At 42.6% G+C, this 16,807-nt stretch overlaps 1 protein-coding gene across 2 annotated transcripts; it reads left to right on the top strand.

The window, feature by feature from the left end:
* Window positions 1-1,301: 1,301 nt before the first annotated feature.
* Window positions 1,302-16,407, top strand: reep6 (receptor accessory protein 6). 2 transcript variants are annotated; one of them, XM_080431210.1, is made up of 6 exons: window positions 1,302-1,567; window positions 4,703-4,796; window positions 8,255-8,393; window positions 9,460-9,628; window positions 10,373-10,569; window positions 15,153-16,407. In XM_080431210.1, exons 1-6 carry the CDS (start codon window positions 1,372-1,374, stop codon window positions 15,162-15,164), a joined length of 807 nt encoding a protein of 268 aa, XP_080287336.1. In that variant the 5' UTR covers window positions 1,302-1,371; the 3' UTR covers window positions 15,165-16,407. The 2 variants fall into 2 exon arrangements, with proteins under 2 accessions (XP_080287336.1, XP_080287337.1); XM_080431211.1 differs by lacking the exon at window positions 10,373-10,569.
* The last annotated feature ends 400 nt before the right edge of the window (window positions 16,408-16,807 follow it).

Here is a 16,807-nt window from a genome sequence, read left to right on the forward strand (position 1 = left end):
GTTCAACCACTCATACATTGAGCTGTTCCACTGTGTGTGTGTGTGTGTGTGTGTGTGTGTGTGTGTGTGTGTGTGTGTGTGTGTGTGTGTGTGTGTGTGTGTGTGTGTGTGTGTGTGTGTGTGTGTGTGTGTGTGTGTGTGTGTGTGTGTGTGTGTAGCCTACAGGCAGTGGTGGAAAAAGTATTTTTTTTATTTTTTACCAAAGTAAAAGTATTAATACTGCAATGTAGAAATACTCTGTTACAAGTAAAAGTGCGGAATTAAAAATGTAAAAGTACAAAAGTATTGGCATCAAAATGTATTTAAATACCAAAAGTAGAAAGTACTCATTATGCAGAATGTCCCATTGTACAACTGGGCCGGCAGTTCCCAGTTCGATGCCGGGCTCCCCCAGAGTTAGTGTCAAAGTGTCCTTGAGCAAGACGCTGAACCCCTAATTGCTCCCGATGAGCAGGTTGGTGCCTCGCATGGTTTCCTCCTCCATCGGTGTATGAATGGGTGTGTGATTGGGTGAATGTAATGCACAATCTACTGTAAAGCGCTTTGTATAAAAGCTTTATATAAAAGCTTTATATAAATGCACCATTTATCATTTACAAGTGTTCAAAGTGTATACAAATCTTTTGAAAATAGCAGATCTACAACCTCAAAACATCTATATATATGTGTTACATAATATGAATTATGTATTTATTATATTGTATTCTCTTGTTGTTTTAATTGCCCGGCTGCTTGACAAGTAATTAGTCTCCTATAGGCAGACTAGTGTGTTTAAAGGTGATCCTTTTCAAAAAACAAACAAACTCACAGAAATACTTTGAAACATTGATGTTTATTTGCAACACATCACAGTGTCATATTGAAGTGAGTTTGTCACACTTGACTTATTGAAGGCTTTGGTGAATTAATTGCACTCTTTTGTTAAAATATGTGGATATTGAGGTTTCCTATTGACAACCAGTACGACACGGTGTGTGTGTGTGTGTGTGTGTGTGTGTGTGTGTGTGTGTGTGTGTGTGTGTGTGTGTGTGTACACAACGTGTGTCACAAGGCTCCTGACATCCTGTTTACCTGAGCCTGTCAGGGGAGTCAGTGTTGCTTATCTGTCCTCTCCTCTGCGATTGGACAACTCCCCTGTCACTCAACATCCTTAATCACCTCTTTACTGTGAAGTCTGAGGTCTCTCTCTCTGTCTCTCTCTCTCTCTCTCTCTCTCTCTCTCTCTCTCTCTCTCTCTCTCTCTCTCTCTCTCTCTCTCTCTCTCTCTCTTATCCCTCACACTCTCTCTCTTCCCACCCCTCTCTCTCTCTCTGTGTCTCTCTATCTCTCTCTCTCTCTCTCCCTAACAAAGCGGATTAGACTCCACCAGGCATGTGTTGTCAGCAGGATTTGCCATCAGTCACACATATGTCTTCCTCTCCCCCGGTGTCCGTCATGGGGCTGACTGACATTCTCTATAAGATAAAAGATCGAGCAGAAAGGTTTCTGAGTGAGAAGAACATCGTGACCGACATCCTGCAGAAACTAGAGGAGTCCACAGGAGTCAGGAAGAAGATTATTGCATTTGGTAAGTAACCTACAATTACTGTGTGTGTGTGTGTGTGTGTGTGTGTGTGTGTGTGTGTGTGTGTGTGTGTGTGTGTGTGTGTGTGTGTGTGTGTGTGTGTGTGTGTGTGTGTGTGTGTGTGTGTGTGTGTGTGTGTGTGTGTGTGTGTATTTATGTATGTGTGTATTTATGAATGTATGTGTGTGTGTGTGTGTGTGTGTGTGTGTGTGTGTGTGTGTGTGTGTGTGTGTGTGATTGTGTGTATTTATGTATGAGTGTATTTATGTATTTATGTATGTGTGTGTGTGTGTGTGTGTGTGTGTGTGTGTGTGTGTGTGTGTGTGTGTGTGTGTGTGAGTGTGAGAGTGTGTGTGTATCCTGAAACACTTGTTGTTGAGTTTCCCAAGTTTGTGCATCTACTGATGTTTGTGTTCGAGAATGTCTTGTTAAATGTAAATGCAATGCAAAATAAAGACGCTAAGTGTGTGTGTGTGTGTGTGTGTGTGTGTGTGTGTGTGTGTGTGTGTGTGTGTGTGTGTGTGTGTGTGTGTGTGTGTGTGTGTGTGTGTGTGTGTGTGTGTGTGTGTGTGTGTGTGTGTGTGGACGGACGGACGGACGGACGTATGTACGCATATACGTGCGTACATACCTTTGTATGTGTGTGTCAATGTGTGACATGTACACATTTGTGTTAATGTTGTGTTAATGTTGTGTTAACCTATATGTATCAGTGACATAATATGCTTCTAGTTAACAGGTGTAACACTGTCATCACACAGATCACACGGTCACATGACCAGGACACACATCTATCTGTGCCTGTTATGTAGGACATAAGAGTCTGTCTTCTGTTTGATGTTAGAGAGACAACAGACCAACACAAAGATACTGTATAATGATGTCTGGTCAGTTCACCGGTTACACAGGAGTCTTCAAGGATTACTGGGAGTTTATTGGCTTTATATATGCATGAAGCCTTGTATCCATGGATTTATTTGTGTTTTTGTCACATTCCTAAGCTAATAATTTGATTCCTGTCTCCTACCGGCTAATGTATCCGGTAGGAGACACAAAGTAGATTATTTGTGTCTCCTACCGGAAATACACCCGGGCATCAAATTATTGGCTTAGGAATGCCACAAAAACCAAAATAAATCCATGTATTCAAGGCTTCATGGGGTGTGCAATTGATAGAAAATAAATCATTTTTTGGGTGAACTCCTCCTTCAACACCTTGTTTGAGCTAAGTCTGGGTTGAATGAGATTAGTGGAGCTCCCTCTGGTGTTGTGAGTGTGGGCTATATTGACGTCCTTTACAACGAAGGACAAACGTTTCAGTGCGACCCATCACTTTTGTAAATTCGTTCAAATGAAAACATGTTGTAGAATGATAAATGAACACATAACCTGAGACATTACAGTCTGTAATTGAACAGTCAGAGTGTAATTACAGCGTCTAGCTGGCAGTGGAACAGAACCAGAGTCTCTATTATTTGGGGTTTTAAGGTGAGCCTAAACATCACTGAAGAGGCATTTAACTATATATCCTTGGTTCAATACCACTGTGTCTGAAGTAAGACCAAGAGCTGTTCTTTTCTCTAGTCCACAAGGACTCTGTCAACACCTTGCATTCAACTAGACTGGAGTCTATTGTCTCAACCCTCAACATAATGTGATGAGCGGTAGGTAGCGATTTCGGTAGGAGACACAAAGGAGAATGAATGAATTCAAGTCTCCATGGGGTGACTAATCGATATATTTTTATTTGGGGAGGAGGGGCTGTGGGCCCCCATTTGAAAACAAAGTTTGTACCAGGGACCCCAATAAGAGATGATTGTTGTTATGTTATATTAGATTTAGTACAGACTTCTATATTGTCTGCAGGTGGGGAGAGATACCTATGATATTCTTATCGTTCTCTCATTAGGTTATAACTTTTAACTTGGAGGAATTATAGTGAAATTAAACTGTCCCTCATTACCAGTGTAAAATGTTATCAAACAATTTGCAATTATATTTCAATGTGTCTACAGTTTGTCTCGTGTTGTTTCCACTATCAGTATCAGACTGTGGTTGTGGTCAGCTTCCATTGGCCACCAGTAGACAGTGTTATACTGGTCAGCTCCCAGTTGGATATGTCTCTGGTGTTGTGATTGTGAATGAAAACTGTGACAGTGCTATCAGTGTCACATGAAGCATTCAGAAAGTCTATTCACTGTGACTTACAGTGAATAGACGCACGCACGCACGCACGCACGCACGCACGCACGCACGCACGCACGCACGCACGCACGCACGCACGCACGCATACAGTACATAAACACACACACACACACACACACACACACACACACACATGCGCGCGCATACATGCATACACGCATACATAAACACACACACACACACACACACACACACACACACACACACACACACACACACACACACACACACACACACACTCTATGATGTCAGCAGAGTGCCTGGCGCAGTGAGTTCCACTCAGTGCATGTGGTCTAACAGACAGACAGATAGATAGATAGACAGACAGACAGACAGACAGATAGATAGACAGACAGACAGACAGTGCATGTGGTCTAACAGACAGACAGACAGACAGACAGACAGACAGACAGACAGACAGTGCATGTGGTCTAACAGACAGACAGACAGACAGACAGACAGTGAAGGTTAGGATCCGGTGTAGCTGCTGTAGAATGAACAGACACAACTCTGAATCCTCCATAACACAGCTCAATGACTACACCACCTCTCGCAAAGTCATCAAAGGTATGTGTGTGTGCGTGTGTGTGTGCGTGTGCGTGTGCATGTGCGTGTGTGTGTGTGTGAGAGAGAGAGTGCGAGTGCGAGTATCCGTGATCTGTATCCTGAAACACGTGTTGTTGAGTTTCAGAGTTTGTGCATCTACTGTTGTTTGTGTTCAAGAATTTCTTGTTAAATGTTAAAGGGATAGTTCACCCCCAAATTGAATTATTTTCTATCAATTGTAACAACAAAACAAATATTAGAAGTGCAGCTTTAGTTAGTAATCTCCCACAGTGAATATTGTTGATTATGTTTACATATTGTATCATGTCACTAACAAGATTATATTTATTTTATTGATATTAATATAATATTTGTGTGTATTTTCAGGTGCTGTGTCATTTACAGGATTATATCTAGTTTATGGATACGGTGCGGCTCTGCTCTGCAACCTGATAGGATTTGTTTATCCTGCGTATTTCTCGTAAGTAAACAACATAAACATGCTTCACTTCGCTAAATGCTAAACATGTCAAATGATGCTTGTTGTGGTCCTTTGTGTAGAGGGAAAATAGGAGAAGAGAAGGTGACAATATAATTGGCTAAAAATAAATAAATACATAAGTGTGTGGAACTTCCTTGAGTCGGCCTAAAGTTTGAGTTTAGCATCCAGCTGTGAGATGAGTATAATGTGAACATTGTGAAGTTACCTGGAGAAACGGACAGAAAAGCCAACATAACATATTTAGTAACATGTTGGAACTTGTATGTTTTTATGAGCTGTCCTCAAATAACATTCAGTGTTAGTGAGGAAGTTTATTAATCCTTATTGTTCTTGATAAGGAGGAAAACAAGCGGAGTGATCCAATCCAATCCACTTTATTTATAGAGCACATTTAAAACAACAGTGATGAACCAAAGTGCTGTACACTCAGTAATGACACACTCATCATTATCACATAAGAATGAATGAATGAATGATTTTTTGTGAGTGAGTGAGTGAGCGAGCGAGTGGGTTTGAGTGGGTAAGTGGGTGGGTGAGTGAACGAGTGAGTGGGTGGGTTAGTGAGTGAGAGAACGGGCGGGCGAGCAGGTTCGAGTGAGCGAGCGGGTTCAAGTGAATTAGTGAGTGAGTGAGTGAATGAGCGGATCGATCGATGAAATAATGAAAACGTGAGCACTTATTCCACCACAGAGTACAGACAGAGTCCAGACAGAGTAACAGAGTACAGACAGAGTACAGACAGAGTACAGACAGAGTCCAGACAGAGTAACAGAGTACAGACAGAGTACAGACAGAGTACAGACAGAGTAACAGAGTACAGACAGAGTACAGACAGAGTAACAGAGTACAGACAGAGTACAGACAGAGTACAGACAGAGTCCAGACAGAGTAACAGAGTACAGACAGAGTACAGACAGAGTACAGACAGAGTCCAGACAGAGTAACAGAGTACAGACAGAGTACAGACAGAGTACAGACAGAGTAACAGAGTACAGACAGAGTACAGACAGAGTACAGACAGAGTAACAGAGTACAGACAGAGTACAGACAGAGTACAGACAGAGTAACAGAGTACAGACAGAGTACAGACCGAGTAACAGAGTTCCAACAGAGTACAGACAGAGTACAGACAGAGTACAGAGAGAGTCCAGACAGAGTACAGACAGAGTACAGACAGAGTACAGACAGAGTACAGACAGAGTAACAGAGTACAGACAGAGTACAGACAGAGTAGAGACAGAGTCCAGACAGAGTAACAGAGTACAGACAGAGTACAGACAGAGTACAGACAGAGTAACAGAGTACAGACAGAGTACAGACCGAGTAACAGAGTTCCAACAGAGTACAGACAGAGTACAGACAGAGTACAGTGGATTCATTGTACTTTATTGACATAATGTGAAGTGTGCGGATGTGGTGAACCCCACCCATGTGGGATGAGCTGTACAGTAAAACAAACAGAGCATTATGTGTACAGTACACTGACTCTACTGTCTGTTCTCTGTTTATGAAGGTGACTGGTTGTTCACTTAGACACAGGTGGGTCCTCAGACCTTTTCGTGTCAAGGACCCCAACCTATAAAAAGCAAGTCTCTTGCACGCCTACAAAGGCGACAGGTGCGTAGGAGAAGACCAAACGGGGGCCCAATGCACTAAAAAAAAGAATAAAACTCCTGCACACTGTCTTCAAATGCAAATAAAACCTTTGAATGGGAAACAACGTTTCGGTCTGTTTTGACCTTCACCAGGTTATCTTTAGGAGTCCTAACACCACAGTCCTGCATTTACTTTGACAATGTATCCTGTACTACTTGAAAGTAATACTGCACTTTTACACCATTCACTTTTGAATAGATATACTTTGCACCTTTTGTACCTGTTCTGTATACCTCTGTTCTTGTATGTATTTATTATGCTGTTTTCCCTGTGTAATGTACAGTAATGTAATGTACTCTATCGTCTTCATTTCTTAGTTTTGATGTATTTTTTGTGGGGACTGCGGATGTAAATTAGCGTCTTTGCTAAATCCGGTGTATTTACATTATATTAATATGTGGTTTCCCGTCTAAATAAACAAATTAATTAAACTAAATAAAGTAATATTATCCTTTTAACACATTCAATCTGGGAACGCAACGGTGTCATTTTAGATTTCTTTGGGCTATTAAAAAATAGCAGATCTACAAGCTCATAGTGCGGCGCAGAGTGCCGTGCTATGAGCTTGTAGATCTGCTATTTTCTTAATTTATTTTTGTGACAATTTGTCCAAATCTTTCAATTTATATATATATATATATTTTTTTTTAAAGTGAACATTTTTAACTCAAATCTTTGTTTCTAGGGATTTAAATGACTTCTAAATCCTAACAAATGTATGTTTTAATCCTACTGTATGTTGCTATAATATCAGTGGTTCTCAAACCCCCCCCCTCTGTATATATATATTCAAAGATAGGCACACATTTTCACAAATTTTCTTTCTCAAATATACTGTAGCAGATCTACAAGCTCATAGCGCTATGAGCTTGTAGATCTGCTATATTTGAATAGCCAAAGACATCTTAAGTGACACAGATACGTTCCCACGTTGATTGGGTTAAAGAACCATTTAAGAAGCTGACCGACGCGTTTGGACACTTGGGTCTTCAACAGGGTCTTCAACAGGGTCTTTGTTGAGGAAGACCCAAGTGTCCAAACGTGTCGGTCAGCTGTTGCCTTGCTCATCTGCTAAAATAAATCATTTATTATTTTCATCTGAAGACGACGGGGCACCTCAGTATGTTTTCTCTACAGTCTGCATCACCACAAGCAGAACTTTGGGTTCCTTTGCTTCTATTACCATACAACCAGATCTCACACGACTTAGACATTGCACGGGAGTGTGATTCCGTGCATAGACAACTGGACAACTGGAAAACCCGAAAATCGGTGCATAGCCGCCTCGCATCTCCCCCATCGACTAAACCCGGGGTCTTCAACGTTTTCAGGCCAAGGACCCCTTGGCTGAGAGCGAGATAAAGCAGGGACCCCCATGATATATTGTATAGAATTTTTTTTTTTTCATAGATTTCATAGGCAGCTTCATAGACTTGTTTCACAGCACTATCACGCTGGAATCATGTTAATGTGTATTTCCAGACATGTAACCATGCACTTAAACAATACTTAGTATACCTGACCTTTCACTCTGTACTTATCCTGCTCTTTTTCCCCCCTATATTAAACCACTTTGCCGAAAATAGCGCTTCCTTTTCTTTTATCTCATTGTGTGTGTGTGTGTGTGTGTGTGTGTGTGTGTGTGTGTGTGTGTGTGTGTGTGTGTGTGTGTGTGTGTGTGTGTGTGTGTGTGTGTGTGTGTGTGTGTGTGTGTGTGTGTGTGTGTGTGTGTGTGTGTGTGTGTGTGTGTGTGTGTGTGTGTGCGCGCGCGCGCGTTGTAGGATCAAAGCCATAGAGAGTGAGAGTAAAGAAGATGACACTAAGTGGTTGACCTACTGGGTGGTCTATGGTATCTTCAGCCTCGGGGAGTTCTTCTCTGACATCTTCCTCTACTGGTTCCCTTTCTACTACGCCTTCAAGGTAAACTTGCATGTTTTATAGATCTACTGTCCCATTTGAACCATCCTTCATGAGCTTTTAGGTGTTGATGAAAAATAATGCTATGAATGATGAGCATGAATTGAAATGGCTGCAGGCTTAATGGCTGCTCTTTTACTGTCACCCTCCTTTTTGGGCGGTGTAGCCGCCCCTATAAGTGGGGTTGGGACACCACATTAGTATACCCTTCGCTGTACTGTGATTGGCTCATAATTAGTACACCCCTAGCATTAGTACACCCCTAGCTGTACTGTGATTGGCTGACTCTATTGGCTGACTCTATTCAGCACTGTGATTGGCTAGCGAGACACATGATGAAATCAATAACCTATAAATAGGACTATGCACTTAAAAAAAAAACATTTTTTTTTAAAAGTGAGCTTCCATCACTGTGATGACCACTGTGATGACCACACCGCCCACTTCACACTGGGTGTGATGTTTTCATTACCTTCCTCACCTGGGTGCTGCATTGTAGTTTACATTGTGGTGATAGCTGATGACTTTAGTTCCTTTATATCTATTGTAAATGTGAAATAATATGTGATAGAACCATCAGTGTACATGGAAATCAGTGACATTTACTGTACAACCAAACCACACAATGATTCAGTGAATCCACTACGTGGACCTGTTATTTCAGACTTGAATTATTTGCTGAATCCAGATGTTTCTCCATGCAGTGTCTCTTCTTGCTGTGGTGCATGGCTCCAGATGTTTAACCCAGATGGGTCTCCTTACAATGTCTCTTCTTGTCATGGTGCATGATGATTCATTAATCCAGATGTTTCCCCACACAGTGCTTGTTCCTGTTATGGTGCATGGCTCCAGATGTTTTATTAATCCAGATGTTTCTCCATACAGTGCTTGTTCCTGTTATGGTGCATGGCTCCAGATGATTCATTAATCCAGATGTTTCCCCACTCAGTGCTTGTTCCTGTTATGGTGCATGGCTCCAGATGTTTAATCCAGATGTTTCCCCACTCAGTGCTTGTTCCTGTTATGGTGCATGGCTCCAGATGTTTAATCCAGATGTTTCCCCACTCAGTGTTTGTTCCTGTTATGGTGCATGGCTCCGGTATCGTGGAACGGCTCTCAGATCCTCTACACTCGCATCGTGCGTCCGATCTTCCTGCGTCACGAGTCCACGGTGGACCGGATGGTCAACGACATCAGTGGGAGGGCCATGGACGCAGCCGAGACCGTCACCAGAGAAGGTACTGGACTCTATGCGGTATTATCTAAGGACACGTTCACACTGGCACCTATTTAACTGACTCCACCGTCATGCGTCCAGCTGACCCGGGGCTGCTAGTCGTTCCCTGTACCAAAATATTGAACCTCAGCCAATAGGAACACAGAGGGGGTGGGGCAACAGCAATTTACAGCCCCTTCCCTATTGGCCATCTAAGAACACCCACCAAGTCTGGGACCTTGTATCTCCAGATTCAAACTTTCTATATGTTTTTTTTCACACATCAATGCAACAGCTTGTAGATCAGCTTTTCCCTACTTTTACAAAAGTAGTGAAAAGCTGATCTACAATGTGTGATACTACTACACTGAAACTCTCTCCTGTCTTCTTTCTTTCCTTCCTTCCTTCCTTCCTTCCTTCCTTCCTTCCTTCCTTCCTTCCTTCCTTCCTTCCCTCCTTCCTTCCTTCCTTACTTTCTCCTCTCCTTTCCTCTCCTCTCCTCTCCTCTCCTCTCCCCTCCCCTCCCCTCCCCTCCTCTCCTCTCCTCTCCTCTCCTCTCCTCTCCTCTCCTCTCCTCTCCTCTCCCCTCCCCTCCCCTCCCCTCCTCTCCTCTCCTCTCCTCTCCTCTCCTCTCCTCTCCTCTCCTCTCCTCTCCCCTCCCCTCCCCTCCCCTCCCCTCCCCTCCCCTCTCCTCTCCTCTCCTCTCCTCTCCTCTCCTCTCCTCTCCTCTCCTCTCCTCTCCTCTCTCCTCCTCTCCTCTCCTCAGTCCTATCTACTCTCATTAAGAACCGCTCCCCCCCTCAGACCCCTGCCCAGGTGGAGGAGGGGCCATCCTCCGGGGGGAGGAGCTTACCCAGTTCAGAACCAGAAGCAGAAGTGCTGACCCCCACCCCTCCGTCCAAACCCAGACCCAACAAGTCCAAAGTGGCCCCGGCCCCGTCCGAGGACCAGGAGGACAGACCAGTACGTACCCCAGTAGTCTAGAGACCCAGGGACCCCCCAGGTTCACATGCTTCAGGACAGGGACCCCCCAGGTTCATATGCTTCAGGACAGGGACCCCCCAGGTTCATATGCTTCAGGACAGGGACCCCCCAGGTTCATATGCTTCAGGACATGGACCCCCCAGGTTCATATGCATCAGGACATGGACCCCCCAGGTTCATATGCATCAGGACAGGGACCCCCCAGGTTCATATGCATCAGGACAGGGACCCCCCAGGTTCATATGCATCAGGACATGGACCCCCCAGGTTCATATACATCAGGACATGGACCCCCCAGGTTCATATGCATCAGGACAGGGACCCCCCAGGTTCATATGCATCAGGACATGGACCCCCCAGGTTCATATACATCAGGACATGGACCCCCCAGGTTCATATACATCAGGACATGGACCCCCCAGGTTCATATACATCAGGACATGGACCCCCCAGGTTCATATACATCAGGACAGGCACCCACCAGGTTCATATGCATCAGGACAGGGACCCCCCAGGTTCATATGCATCAGGACATGGACCCCCCAGGTTCATATGCATCAGGACAGGGACCCCCCAGGTTCATATGCATCAGGACAGGGACCCACATTTTTATTTTACCCGTTTTTCTCCCCAATTTACTCTTACATCCACTCATTCCTCTCCACACACTTTTCATTGTGTTGTCACTGTACTGATTCACCGAACAGTGAGGAGCCCCCACCGGGAGGACATAGAGCCTTCGTCCTACTCCTCCCACCCAACACTCCCTGCTGACAGGCTGCCGACCCCCCCCCCCCTCTAGCTGCAGACATACTGGTGGGGGTCAATGTTAAGTCAAGCTGTTTATGACCCACCAAGATGTCCGCCGCTACCAAATGACACGTGTTGGCGCCCCCTTCAGGATTTTTATTACGCTCTATAGGAATTGCTAGCGCAGGGACACAGATTAGCTCCTCCCCCTCTGGCAGGGACACAGATTAGCTCCTCCCCCCTCTGGCCGCATTGACACTCAATGATTATTTTAACCACAGTGGCCACACAGTCAATTAAAGGAGCACTTCACCCATTTTTCAACCTTATCTTCATTTGATTATAAGATGACATCGTGTCTGTCTCTATACTCACTCTGTGGACCGTTCAGAAACCTGCCTACCAGTGACATCATCGGTAGGCAGGTTTGGCCATTTCATTTGGGCCCCTTTTGAGGAACCCTGAGGGTCCCTGGACCCCATTCTGACAGACAGACAGACAGACAGACAGACAGACAGACAATAGAAACAAAAATAACATTATCGTGGTTTTGAACTTGTAACCTCATGTCTGTTGCAGCTTTTCCTTGGGTAACCAGAATGGTAAGTGACCAGTAGTTAGTGTAGTACTTATTACCCATAACAGTAGTTAATAGTTATTAATCATAGAGGTAGTTAGTGTAGTAGTTATTACCCATAACAGTAGTAATAGTTATTAATCATAGAGGTAGTTAGTGTAGTAGTTATTACCCATAACAGTAGTAATAGTTATTAATCATAGAGGTAGTTAGTGTAGTAGTTATTACCCATAACAGTAGTAATAGTTATTAATCATAGAGGTAGTTAGTGTAGTACTTATTACCCATAACAGTAGTTAATAGTTATTAATCATAGAGGTAGTTAGTGTACCGTAGTAGTGAACTTTCCATAGAACACCCTGGACAACGCTCCACACGTCCTAGACCCAGACTCTTCTCCCTTCTGGCTCCCAAACTGAGGAACAAACCTCCCATTGCAGTCAGAACTGCAGATTCAGTCCCAATCTTTCAGTGTAATATGAAAACCCACCTCTTCAGACTCCCCCTCAGCCCGTAGCATGCATGGATTTGTTCTCCTGTTTATTGTTACTTAGACTTGTCTTTTTGACCACAACGTGTATTTTGATAGCAGTTTTTTTTTTAGACAGATGCTAGGTTCGTTGTCTACCGGGTATCCTATAGTTTCAATGTACAGATTATTATTTTGATAGTATACTGTTGCTAGGTTCTTGGTTTACCTGTGATCCTAGTTTACTGAGACACTACACTGCCTCTCTACATTCTATGTATGTGTTTACCTCGTTTACTGTAAGTCACTCTGGATGAGAGCATCTTATAAATGCCTACATTGTAAATTGTATTAATAGTTATATAGAGATAGAATGATCACTTGGGAATTGGAGGGTTTGCGGTTCGATCCCACCTGGGTTACACTGAACCCCTAACTGCTGGAGCCTTGCATGGTTTCCTCTGCTAAAACTCATGTGCATTTGGCTGCAGATCTTCATCTGAACATATGTTGTACCAGGGACCCCCTTAAGAGAGGATTAATGTTGTTAAAATGTTTCATGATGTTTCAAAGTGTTTTGTAACTAGCCGATCTACAAGCATCGCATTCTGGCACGGTGAGCTTGTAGATCTGCTGTTTTCTAGTAGCCTGAGTATAACATAGGAGGGCTTAAGTGGTTACACTGTTGCTGGGGGACCCTCAGGAACTCCCTCAAGGGCCCCTGTGGGTCTCACTTTGAGAACCCATGACTTACACTATACTTTAATGTGAAAACACCAGAGTACAGTCGTGTGTGTGTGTGTGTGTGTGTGTGTGTGTGTGTGTGTGTGTGTGTGTGTGTGTGTGTGTGTGTGTGTGTGTGTGTGTGTGTGTGTGTGTGTGTGTGTGTGTGTGTGTGCGCGCGTGCGTGTGTACAGGCCGGTATAAAGTCGCCGTAGACGGGTTTTCACGTGTGTCGGGGTGAGGAACGGTCGTACAATAGTTCATATCAGAACAGGCCTGCGAGAGTATGTAGGACGGGACAGTGTTGCCATGTCCGCTGATTATAAGCGACTTTGAGCTTGTTTTTCTGTAAAGTTGCTTGTAAATATTGGTAGTTGCGGATTGCAGGTTTTTTTTTGGGCTTGTTTCTAAAGTGTAGTTGATTATTTGGGATAATTATTATTTAAACCAATGGTTCTCAAATATGTTCATGTCATGGACCCCCAAATACATTCTGTGCCAGATTTGTGTTGTTAGAATGTTTAAAAAATCTTCCAAATATAAAAAAAAAAATGTCAACATTTCTTTTCAAAATAGCAGATCTACAAGCTCTCAACGGGTCACACTGCGACCCATTGAGAGCTTGTTGATCTGCTATTTTCAAATAGCCTATGTGGCCCAGTCGCCTCTTTTGGGCTTGTTTTTTTCTTTTTTTTTGGGGGGGGGGGGGGGGTATAGTGTTAATTGCCTTAAAAGGAAAAGAGGCTTACATTTGAGCACAGGGACAGATGGGAGGGGCTGCACAGATCTCCACGGCAACAGCTGCTGTTGTTATCCGTCGCCATAGAAACCCAGGGTACACAATACATGCACATAAGCTTATCAGTGTTAATGTCACTCCACAGACAGAGGTACGGGTCCATTTGGTCCTATTTGTACAGAGTTAAGGGTCCATTTGGTTCCATTTGTACAGAGTTAGGGATCCATTTGGTTCTATTTGTACAGAGTTAAGGGTCCATTTGGTTCCATTTGAACAGAGTTAGGGGTCCATTTGGTTCTATTTGTACAGAGTTAGGGGTCCATTTGGTTCTATTTGTACAGAGTTAGGGGTCCATTTGGTTCTATTTGTACAGAGTTAGGGGTCCATTTGGTTCTATTTGTACAGAGTTACGGGTCCATTTGGTTCTATTTGTACAGAGTTAGGGGTCCATTTGGTTCTATTTGTACAGAGTTACGGGTCCATTTGGTTCTATTTGTAGAGAGTTAAGGGTCCATTTGGTTCCATTTGTACATAGTTAGGGGTCCATTTGGTTCCACGTGTACACCTTTCAGAGTTAAATGAACACTAGAATGTACCATGTGACCACAGGTTCATTTGAAGTCATGTAGCTCCCCCTAGTGGTGTGTACTGCTCCTTACACCCCACATGACCTGCAGTGTGTTGGAACTGTTGCATTTCATCATGACATTGAAGAGCTGATTTAAATGAACCATGACCAGTGGCGTAAAGTAACTAAGTACATTTGCTCAAGCACTGTACTTAAGTACCATTTTGAGGTACTTTTACTTTACTGGAGTATTTCCAATTTTCTGTACTTTTACTTCTACTCCACTACATCTCAGAGGCAAATATTGTGGTACTTTTACTCCACTACAATTATTTGAAAACTTTAGTTACTTTTGTTACTAGTTATAATTATTACAAAACATACATTACCTACTTCAGCCCTATACATACATTTCGGCCATTTGAAAATAGCCGATCTACAAGCTCACAATGCGTCGCGATGCGACGCATTGTGAGCTTGTAGATCTGCTATTTTCAAATGATTTTTATAGATTCGAAAATGTGTGAAATGGGACATTCTGCATAATGAGTACTTTTACTTTTCGTACTTTATGTACATTTTGATACCATTACGTTTGTACTTCAAGTACATTTTGAATTCCTGACTTTTACTTGCAACAGAGTACTTCTACATTGCAGTATTGATACTTTTATTTAAGTAAAACATTTGAGTACGTTTTCAAACCACTGATCTGTGACCCGTGTTTCATCCACAGTACTGGAGCTAGCTGCTGCTGCTGCAGCCATGAAACATCACGGTGATGGAGGAGAGCAGAGGGACTCGAACCTGTGACACAAAGAAGAAACAACAACAACAACAACAACAACAACAACAGTGACATTCACTGGAACATTCACAGATGCTGAGTCCATACAACATTCAGGGGCGGCCTTAGTGATCTGGGGGGCCCGTTTCAAGAGCTAATATGGGGCCCCCATAACATTTTTTTAAATAAAAACCTGCCCATGTGCGTTTCATTTTGCTATCATCAGTAGTCTCACTGTCTGTCACAATTCACCGGTAACAAAACAACAGCAACACCTTGACAGGTCAAAACAAACACCAGTGATTATTAGCTCCTGCCAACTAGTGGTGTAGAGGCTGAATCATTTTTATTGAATTCTTGCATGAAATTCCTTGAAAAAAAACTAAATTGCATGAAAAACCTTCAATTGAAAACCTTCAATTGAAACTGGTGAAACAAAGGCCGCCACTGACAACATTATCTCTGTTGTCGAGCAGAAACCAACTATGTCCAAAATATAAACTTTTCAGGAAATGTTAAATGAAAAGCAAATGTTCCTGGGGTTAGGTTTAACATTAGCTGCTAATGGGGATCCTTATACAACTTTATAAACTCAATTAACTTTAATTAATTTGACTAATTAAAGGATAATTTCACCCCCGGAAGAACTTACAGTCACTCAATGTTAATAATATTTGTAGTAGATAACAGTAGCAAAATTTGAAATTGGCACCCCATGGCCAGAAAAATATAGAAGTCTGTGTGTTTGACTGGGGTTTGACTGGACTGCTGCATTACTACAATGACCATAATGCTTTGGGGCACTGCCCTTCCTTGTGGGGAGGGGAGGCTGCGTGGGGGTGTGGTCTACATTGTAGTCAGGAAATAAGGTGAGATAAAGAGACTATGAGTCAAATGACTCATAGGGGAGAACGGGGTAAGATGAACCACTTTTTACTTATGTTGACCTCTAGGCAAGGAAAAATGAGATGGAAGTAAAATCTAAACATCTACTAAAACTTCAAGATGTCTTCTATCAATTGAAATAATGAGTATGCATCTATGACAAATGGTTGTAAAAATATGGGTTCTCCAAAAAAAGTTGTCATGTGGTTCAACTTGCCCCAGGTAAGGGGTAAGTTGATCCTAGTCAAGGGGTAAATTTACCCATATGATATTTTGCATTTTCAAGTTTAAACTTGAACAAATAATGTATTCACGTATCAACAATAATTTAATAACACATTTCCCTTTTGCAAATAGTCTTATTTATTTTATTAATGGTATTTAAACAATATAAAACCAATTAAATAAAGTTTGTTATTCAGAACCTTTTAATATTTGCACTTGTTAATACAATATTGAAAACTTCTCTTAAATGAGTGTATTCATCCAAATGAAAGGTCATACAGCATAATTTGAGAAGCAAAGACATAATAAAAAATATGAATAGTGATTAATATTAGGAAAATTGGCTCAATTTACCCCAAGGCATTTGGTTCATCTTGCCCCATGGCCACCATTTGACCTAACCTGGCTAGCTTAATGCTTCAGGCTAATCTTTAGCTAAATGATTCACATGGTTTTATACATTGGAATATCACCAACATGCATGATATATAAGT

Source organism: Gymnoscopelus braueri, assembly GCF_963280865.1.
Source record: "Gymnoscopelus braueri genome assembly, chromosome: 6".
NCBI lineage: Eukaryota > Metazoa > Chordata > Actinopteri > Myctophiformes > Myctophidae > Gymnoscopelus > Gymnoscopelus braueri.

Bases quoted from the DNA above. Each gene is read 5' to 3' on its own strand.
- reep6 (XM_080431210.1), top strand. From the start codon at position 1,372: ATGTGTTGTCAGCAGGATTTGCCATCAGTCACACATATGTCTTCCTCT. The intron at 4,797-8,254 runs GTAAGTAAACAA...CGCGCGTTGTAG, and splicing joins GTTTATCCTGCGTATTTCTC to GATCAAAGCCATAGAGAGTG. The intron at 8,394-9,459 runs GTAAACTTGCAT...TTCCCCACTCAG, and splicing joins CTTTCTACTACGCCTTCAAG to TGTTTGTTCCTGTTATGGTG.